The 10,381-nt window shown below is 37.3% G+C and overlaps 1 protein-coding gene across 1 annotated transcript in view; it reads right to left on the bottom strand.

Annotated features, from left to right (window-relative positions):
- Positions 1–10,381, bottom strand: part of LOC111868067 (lysophospholipid acyltransferase 7) — a 23,662-nt gene that overhangs the window by 9,132 nt on the left and 4,149 nt on the right. Inside the window, exons 3-5 of the mRNA XM_023858434.2 lie at positions 4,102–4,261; positions 2,436–2,587; positions 581–795 (exon numbers count right to left, since the gene is read on the bottom strand). Of these exons, the coding sequence (XP_023714202.1) occupies positions 581–795; positions 2,436–2,587; positions 4,102–4,261 (527 nt within the window). The remainder of the gene's footprint in view (positions 1–580; positions 796–2,435; positions 2,588–4,101; positions 4,262–10,381) is intronic.

A 10,381-nucleotide genomic window follows, 5' to 3' on the forward strand; every position in this document is an offset into this window, starting at 1 on the left:
AATGAATCCAATTATCAATCTAAACCCCATGTATAATCACTCTATCACATGACAATATTTTGCCCACTGAGGTGAAATGAACAAACCTTCAACCATGTAGCATTTGAGGTTCTCACAACAGTGGTTATAAAGAGTCCTGTATTCTGGGATATAACACCATGTAGTCTGTTCAAAATCAAACAACATTTCAGAGGAACATATCATCTCCATCTTCAGGACTGAAGAATAAACCAAACACGAAACAAGCATGAAGCAGGCAGCAAGCTGAACTTGCTCCTCCGAAACTTCAGATCAATTTCAAAAAAACTACATGGCACTGTACCCCAGAAGATAAGACTCTTCAAACCATTAACCCTCTGAGGTTTCAAGCTAATCTCAGTAATATTAAACACTCACTTTGAATCTCACAGAAAATGTACTGTTTCCACTACAAAGATCAACCAGTACACATAATTACCACTGTGTTTCAAAAGGTTAACAAAGTACTTGTGTTCTGTAACATTTCAAATCAAGAGGTAAATGTAATGTAAACACCTTTACACATTAAATACTACTAAAGACACATTTTTTTAATACACACATTTCTATCAGCTTGGTGAACTCTTTTGTAGGTCCATGCCCTGCACTAGGTTCGGTGAATTCTGGGTAAGCCCCAAGTCCTGCCATTGTGCACACACATTCTGATAATACCATCCCAACATATAAGCGCATGCGGAAAATAAAGAAAGTTGGGGTGATGTACCAGATCCTGTAGAATAATGAGCGTTCACTGTAGAACTCTTCAGATACAGCATACTGTAATATACGAATTAACAAGTGTAAATAAAACAAATGCACATAACATGAAATATTCTCCCCACCTTGTATAACCATTCATATAACTATTGCTTCTAATCAGTTAGATCTGAGTAGAGAATATTTTCAAAATAACTTTTAAATTTAAAGGAACACATATGCAAAAATGACCTTCACACAATCATTTCATTCAATAAGAGCAAACAAGTGTATTTATTAACATGTGTGTTTATGAATATACACGAAAATAGTGTGACATGTCTAATGAGAGCTGGAATAGTTTAATCAACAGAGAGATCCATTGCAAGTCAACAGCTCGGCAGACACAGTCTCCATGAGAGTAGTAATGTCATGCAACAACAGGAGAGCTGTGGGAAGTAGTGTTCTCTCACAGTCCAGCACCAGGTGGACAGTGCCACTAAAATGAAACATGCGATACCACATCACCCACATCAAAAGAATGGTGTTTTCTGTTGGGTCCATGCAGAGGCTACATCTGGCGAGTCAGAAAACAGCCAAGTCAGTCAAAAAATTAGCCGAGAGTCTGGAGAGTGTCTGTGGGCAGACAGACCAGTATGAGTCTGAGGCTGCTATGAGTGTGTCATCCCTGGCAGAGAGGGAGGGGTAGGAGTTCCCACTGTTGTAAGTCATTGCATAGCGATGCCTAATTAGATGTGAGCTTGAAGAGTAGGAGGTTGGTGTGAGTTGACCACCAGCCTGCGAGGGTGTGAGCCCAGGAAAAGAGGAACATCCACTGTTGGAAGGCATTACCCAGCAGAGCAATGAAGACCATGAATGGTAACATTAGTCTGTGTCATACTGCTTCATGAAGTGTAGTAACAAAAGTAAGGGGTCTTGAGGCGGCAGAGATAGTTATGAGACAGGAGACAATGAGCAAGGATGTGAAACCTTGCAACATGGAAGCTGTGGGAGCTACACCACTAGAAACATTACCAAAAAACCAGGGACAAAGATTCTGCTGTAGTGATCCGTTAAGTGTGTAGATCTGTAAAACTGTTATAGTTAATTGTAGTTTTGATCTTTACAAGAGTCCAATAAATCTGATTACCAAACCCAAACCCCATCTGTAATCACTCAATCACATGACAGTTGGTGTCAGAAGTGGGATTAAATTGAGCAGATTGAAAGCAACGGATTGAGTGAACTGCTGGACATGGTGAATAGTGCATCATCCAATTTCATCCCCAGTGATGGATAATCATGGTGGACACGTAAAGTCTGGTAGCCTTCTTGGGAAAATACCTCAACCAAGAACATGATTTAAATGTTTCTCCACATTTTGTTTAAAATAGTTTTTCATATAAACAACATAGCAACCCCATAGAAAACCGATCGCACCCCCTCAGGGGGGCATGCCCCACACTTTTGGAACATCTGGTATAATTATTTAATAAGCAAAAAGTCTGTGCATGTTGCAAGGAAAGGACATGTGATATGCTGTTTAATCTATATATCCTTAAAACTATATTTGAAACATACTGTATCAAAAGCAACTGGTCATCAATATCTGGTGTAGACTTGGCATTAATTTAAACCGCAGCTATAATAAATGGAAAGTCTTTCGGATTTTCTTCATATATGACATGGCTTCCTGGCCAAACCGTCACTTAACAACTTACCTGAAGTGGAAATACAGCTGAAGCAATAAGAAAGAAGATTGCAAACATTGGCACATATTTCATCTTCTGAATAGTTGCATCTTTACAGGGAGCATATGACATGAATGGATAGGTTAACCAGTCATGGTATGTTCGATACGTATAGTATGGACCTGGCAAACAAGATTAAAAGCAGGTTTATCAGAAACTCCTAAAATAATGTTTCTAGTGTTCATCTGCTTCAAAACTGAGTTCAGACTTTGATGAATTAACAGATAAAAATTTATCTTTCTCCTTCTGGCCATTCATGTATTTAATTCCTAATTCAGCAATAATTAGATCTTTGCTGTATATGTGGCAGGACTCTAAAAGCTTATCATTATCACCTTGAACTTCCCATTCTCATTTTGAAATTTTTAATTTCAAAGAAAACAAGAAAACTTTGAACAGCAAATACCTACCACAACCACTAAGGCTCTGACTGGATAGGCCTCCTTTCCTACATTTTATCTATATATATATATATATATATATATATAGCTTCAGTCATAACGCATACAACTCATACACCTGCTGCATCAGGTTTCAATCTCTACTGGCACACCCAACATTCTGAAGTTTTTCATACTGCCCTACATCCATTCAGTGTTGTAACTCTGAAGTTGATGGTGCCACTAAACAGCCCAAAAACCAACAACCTAATGAATTCCATAATTTATGTTTCATACATACGTCTGTCTCAAATTTACACATTATATGCCGTGATAAGGTAATGCAGTGCACCATGATCCAACAAAGACAAAAATATTCTCAAATAAATATCTTTCATTCAAGAGGTGGTGATTACAATGAAGAAATACATTAAGATGTTTTAATTTTATTTTTTAATTCCAATCCTAAACCAAAATTATATTTTAATTAATAACAACACTGTGTAAGTAAGTAAAGTAAAGGTATCCCTGTAACAGGACGTGGAGATCCACACGGTTGCGAGATGTTGAGGCTCCCACATTTTCTAGACAATCGGCTCATAGATGGTAGCAAGGTTGTCAGCCCTATGCGCCGGCCACCCTTTACCCCCAAGAACATTCCAAGAATATTCCTGGTACTCATTTCTGTTAGATGCTGAGTCGACTCCAGGGGCATAGTACAGCTGGAAGGATTAGGTCAATTGAAAAAATCCAATGACCTCATCGGAACTTGAACCGCAACCTTCCGGCTCATAGCATAGTGCCTCAATCAACTACGCTACCGCGTGCACCCAACAACACTGTGTTCATATGCAATATATAACTTTAACATAAAGTAGAAAACTTTTAACAAGCCAGACAGAGCCTGATGGCAGATACATGTAGTGGTGGAGAAATAGGACAGGATAATAAGTTGCATCTGAGATGGACATAAATGTATGTAAAATAAATACAACAATGCAACAGGATGCTAAAATACAATATTATGAATTACATGCCAGAGGTATGAGAAACACTGTCATAACTAGATTAGGAAACTACCACTTCCTTCCATATACTTACAATTTATCTTCATCCTACCATCTGACAGCAGAGTCTGAATTCCTGTCAGCATCATTAAATAACCTACAAATTCACTGCCATAAACTAAATTGTTTGCAAACAAAAGTAACTTTCAACTTAATGTTTTCAAAGCAATATTAAAACAGCACAGTTACCTGTCATGATTCCAATGTAGCAAAATGTGTAATGAAAAATGTCAAGGAAGCTTGGGTGAACTTCTGTTGTCTCTAGCTCTGCAATAGCTGCATTACAATCCTGTCCCTTCTTCCTTTCAGCTGCAGCTGTATTATGAACTTCAAATGCCAGACCTACAACCTATAGGATAGGAAATCTGAAGAACTATTCATAGCGTTTAATCAGAAAAATGATCACTGTTCCACCTCCACTTCCACCTTCTCCTCCTAACATAATTTCTACCTTAAATTTCAAAGTATTATGAAACTAGTGAAGATCTAAATGTTTGTGACGATGGCACATTGATATAAATATTATGTTTCTGGACATTATCCGTCATCCCACTTTTATCTAAAACTCTGTCCTGTTCTAATTTAAAACCATAATATATCTGATACTGGATTCTGTCCCCATCTTCAGGTAAAATGTACTCAGTCGGACCCAGTCTCTACCTCCGGACACCTGTACCAACACCAGACAGGCTATACAAGCCAAGCACAGCATAAACCATCTGCAAGAGCTAAGACAAAACATTAAAATACTAAAAGCTCAATACATAAGAGGCCTTGCACCAGAGAACTATCAGAATGGAAGTCTTCACTGGAGAGACAAATTCTCTGTATGGCACCAACTCAAAAAACATTAATTTTCTCACTCAGACAACATTGGACGGAGTTTTAGTTTTTTAATTCTGTTATGATGAGTCCAGATGGGAGAAATGTCCAGGCTGGGTTGACTGATCAGATGGTCTATCAGAGACATGTGGACGGATTCCTCATATTTCATGTATGTGGTGTTTCGTTCAATCTGCAAGACCTTCACAACACTCCAACATATTTTGTGGCCTTCTTCATGTGCATGTTTGGCTAATTTCGATTTTGCAAGCAGACCCTGTGTCAGGTTATATTTGTGCTCCTTCATGAGTACTTATAAAGGTCTGCTTTTTTCACTGATGTAACATCTGCTACAATCACATGGAATATTGTACACACATTGCTTCATCTGCTGGGCATCTCTAACTGGTCCAGTTTTCATCAATACATCACAGAGACTGCCACAGATCGACGATGACACAGCTGTCAAACACTGATATGCCGTCATCATACTGAGGTTTCTGTCCACTACTGCCACGGCAAGCACACTGTAGCAAGTTCGCAAACTTTATTGTCAGACCTCATATTAGTGTCATTATCTCATATGTTAAGGGTATTTCCGGAAAATTCAGATGAACTGCAAACTGTTTCAATGTCAGGACCATTTTCGAAACTATATGTTTAGTTTTGAAAATGGTCCTGACAAAAACCTCAGTATGGTTTGATGACAGCATATCAGCATTTCACAGATGTGTTGTTGATCTACAGCAGTCTCTTTCTGAGTGGTGTCTATTATTGTCTGAGTGTGTTTTGGTGTGCCGTCACAAGAATGTCAGAATGAACATTAAATTTCTTGTTAAACTTGGCAAGAGTGGAAGCAAAATTATAGAGATGTTAGTGCAAGTTTACAGGGATAATGCACTTCACAAGTTGGTGACATGTTTTTCTGAGGGGAGAGAAAGTGTCACTGACAAAGAGAGATGACATCCTTTTCAAAGATTTTTGAGAAAGACATTTTCAACAGACTGCAATATCATATAGATGTAAATGATATTCTGGTGCAAGAACAATATGGTTTTCAAACTAAATCAACTACTAATATGGTTATTTTAACATTAATAAATAATATCTTATTGGCACTTAATAACAAATTAGCTGTCGGAGGATTATTTTGTGATTTAACCAAGGTGTTTGACTGTGTCAATCACGACATATTGCTTGCTAAATTGGAGTTTTATGGCATCAATAGTAGAGCAGGGAAGCTGATTAAATCTTACTTGACTGATAGATATCAAAGAAATTCAATAAATAATAATTATAGAAAGGGTGTTTCTGAATGGCAAAATGTTAAACAGGGTGTTCCACAAGGTTCGATACATGGGTCTTTGTTTCTTCTGTTATATATCAATGATCTGCCTTATTTAGTAAATAAATCATCCATACCAATTTTGTATGAAGATGATACTAGTCTACTGTGTTCTAATTCTAATTCCATAGAACTTGTAACTACCTTCAAGGCGATTCTGGTAAAAATAAATGAGTGGATTTTACACAATTCGCTAACGCTAAATTTAAGTAAAACAGTGTCTACTTTGCAACAAAACTGAATCTGTTAAAAAACTTAAATATAAGAGTAATCATCTAATCCACAACACTTGCAATGTCAAATTTCTTGGACTAATCACTGATAGTACTTTATCCTGGAAAGATCATGTTAATCAATTAGTAATGAAGCTGAGTTCGGCTGTCTATGCCATCAGACTTTATCCACCCTTGTGTCCAAGGAGAGTGTACTGATGACCTATTATGCCTATGTACATTCCTTATGTCCTACGGAATTATATTCTGGGGCAATTCTGCCAACAGTAATTTAATTCTTAAAATTCAAAAAAGAACAGTTACAATCATTATGAAAGCTAGAAAAACAGACCTTGTCGTCCATTGTTTAGGTATCTAAATATTCTTCTGTTTTTCTCACAATATATATTTTCAATACCCATGTTTGTTGCTAAAAATATAGATACCTTCATATTAAATTCTAATATACATAGTATCCATACCAGACAAGGTTCAGATTTACGTCATTCAACTTATAAATTAGCTAAACTCCAAAAAGATGTCTACTGTTCTGGGATCATGATATTTAATATTTTACCACAGAATCTTAAGTACATGACAAATGATGTTCATAAGTTTAAACGTGCTTTAAAAAATGTCTCCATATTGGCTCCTTTTACTCACTGTGGGAATATCTAGATTGGAGAATAATGGAAAACCTTGCTCCTTATAAATAACTTATAATCTGATTCCTGATCTGATATGGTTTTTTGAGTGGTTGATATAATCTTTAGTCTTGATTTTTATGCAGCTTTTCATTTTGATAAGCATGATTGATATGTATTGTTCACCTGTAGAATTTCCTGTATGTTTCTACTGATAGTATTACAATACGGCGAGTCCTGTATCAATGTATTTTGATTTATGGAAAAGTAAAATAAAGAAAGAAAGATCAGGATGGTCAGCAACAAGCAGAACTGAAGAAAACATTGCAAAAGTCTGTTAAATTGTGCATGAAAATCATCGGCTGACTGTCAGGAGCATAGCAGAGCAAGCAAACATTGACAAACAAACAGATAGGAAAATCTTACCTGAAGATTTTGACATGAGGAAGATGTGTGCAAAAATGGTCCCAAAAGACTTGCATGCATGACACTTTGTGTGGGAGTTTTTAGCTAGTAAACAAATAACAGTGTTGGAACACCCTCCCTGTTCACCAGATCTAGCCCACAATGACATTTTTCTGTTCCGAAAGAGAAAGGAAATATTGAAGGGAAGGCATTTTGATGACATTGCTGACATCAGGAGTAATATGATGGCAGCAATGAAGGCCATTCCACAGAACCAGTTCAAAAATTGTTTTGAAGGATGGACTAGGTGCTGACATCAGTGCATAGCTTTGCAAGAGGAGTACTTTGAAGGCGACTATAGTGATATTCAGCAATTATCACTTTTATCATGATGAGTTCTGGAACTTTATTGTCAGACCACATATATTGTATCTGACTGAGAATGACTGCTTCTTAACGGCTTTATTACAGAATCAACGAATGATGCCATTGAGAAACAATCATTTTCCTTCAGATACAATACACAAGAGCACTGTCGTTATCACACAGGGACTAGCTCTATCAACTGGGCCCAACTGAGTAGGTTTCACCTGAAAACTGAAATGGAATTCAGTCTTTGAAACACTGCATTTTGAAATAAAAACATGACGGTTTTATATGAAAACAGGACGATGATTCATGTCCAGAAACATGATATCTGTTGTCGTGAACAAGACCTCAAGGGGTGTATTCTTGCGACGTCACTTTATTACTCAACACCGTAACTACAATTCAACTATAACACAAAATATTGAACAAGTCATTTCACAGTCACTCCTTTCATATTAACAACTCTCACCATACTGTAGAACCGTTGAACTCGCCGTGCTGGCTTCTACTGGCACCCACTGTTCTCTGGCTGCCTGTCTGGATTCACAACATACACTGATCACACACCGCTCAGCAGGCCTCTTATACTGCTACCGGTTCCCATGTAGTAACAGCGGTGTCCCCTGTGATGTCACAGTGGGAAGTGCTGTTATGCCACCGCAGGGGGGGAGTGCTTACTGGCCTGTTACCATAGCAGTTGTTACATCACCACTGGCAACCCGTGCTACCGCACTGCGCAGAGTCCACGATCCTCAACATCTATATTATGAAACTACATGACTGGTCTAAATCACTCAAATTCCATTTAAAGCTCAGACTCCGCATGTTGTTGGTTCGTTGCAATACAATATAAACCATCAACAAATAGGAAAATGCTATATTGCAGTAGTACCAACATCAACTACTGCTACAAAACATTAAACAAATAAAATTACACAAGTTTAATACACAGAACAATATCCATGATTTATGCTAACCGTCTTACAGTGCACACGCTTTTTCACCTTACTCTTCTCTTTTGCACTACAGGTTTCAGCACTAATGTGCCATCTTCATGTGCGTTTTCTCTATGCACGTCTAACTACTGCATTGCATTCCCTGATTGTCTTCATACTAAAATGACTAAAATATACATTCGTCATGTATAATAACAGATTTTAAATATTAAAACTTTTCAGGATTCGTCATCCTTACGTCATATCTCAATACGCGAATCATGCCAATCCTCCTCTGTGGGAGCACTCTTCCTACATTCATGTGTGTATTGTGCTCTTTCTTGTGTCTTGCTCCTGTGACTGCGTGCGTTATACTCAGAACAATATCCTTTTTTCTTATCCTAATGCAGCAGTTCACATGCAAAAATCAACAGATAGCTACTCAAGCCACATATATTTTTAAATAAAATGTTGTTATGCATGTTTAAAAACACTGAAATATGAAGAGTATCCCTCAATGTGTATACAGTATGCAGACAAAATAAATATTCAAGACAGGAAAATAACTTGATAACACTGGTTATATCTGACATTTTTTGCATTATTTATGAAAACAGATTGTAGATGCGTTTGGAAATCACAGCTGTAATGTCTGCCACAAGCTCAGAGGGAGCCCAAACATAAATACTGCATGGGGAATTTCTATAAATAGAATTAACTGTATTCCACGGATTCTTTACAGGATAAAAAGAACAATGCAGAACACATAATACAAATATAATCCATAATACGAGCATAAACCCCAATATAAATATATATTTATTACAGCTATTTACATACATAAGCTTTTCCAAGATGGCGGATGGTATTGAGGCGTCTAGAGTGAGCTCTAACATTTTATGTAATAATGTAGTTCATAGTAGTGGAACTTCTTGTTTAAGTTGTATAAAACTAAAAAGGGAACTTCAAAGAGTGCAAGAGGATCTTAAAACTGCTCAGTTTATCATAGAGTTACTACAAAAAGAAGTTAGCTCAACATCGGAACAAGAATCCAGTGGTAACTATATCCACTGTAAGGAGTGCGATGAATGTGATACTGATGATTGGAGGCAAGTGAGAATAAGTCAGGCGACTAAGGAGAGAGTTAATTTACCACCTATTACTGACTACTGTGTTCACACAGCAAATCGCTATGCAGTGTTAAATAATCTTCAAGAACATAGCCAACCTAACCTACAACCTCTCACGAAGTACAAAGGCAGACCAATAGCAACAGTAGTTAACGGAGTCCCTAGTATGAGAAATCGCAAGAAATCGGAGCAAAAGCACAAAAATCAACAATCAAATAATACATGCAATATGGTAAAATCCAAGAAGCACAGCGTCCTGATACTTGGGGACAGCCATGCGAAAAGAAGTGCAGACCTTATAATGAACGAATTAAGTAAAGAGTTCGGTGTCATAGGAATTGTGAAACCAGGTGCCAGATCAAGTGACATATTAAATACCAATATTGACAAAAGGATGACAAAGAATGACATTGTAGTAGTGTGGGCTGGTACCAATGACATCGGCAAAGATAGAGCAAAGGAAGGAATAAACAACGTAATCAACTTTATAGAAAGGACCAGTCATACCAACATATTGATTATGGAAGCACCACACAGACATGACCTGGCTGATTGGTCTTGTGTCAACAGAGAGGTGATACGATTCAATAGACTTCTAGCCAAAAGA

The sequence above is a fragment of the Cryptotermes secundus genome, unplaced genomic scaffold (genome assembly GCF_002891405.2).
Source record: "Cryptotermes secundus unplaced genomic scaffold, Csec_1.0 scaffold97, whole genome shotgun sequence".
Classification (NCBI taxonomy): Eukaryota; Metazoa; Arthropoda; class Insecta; order Blattodea; family Kalotermitidae; genus Cryptotermes; species Cryptotermes secundus.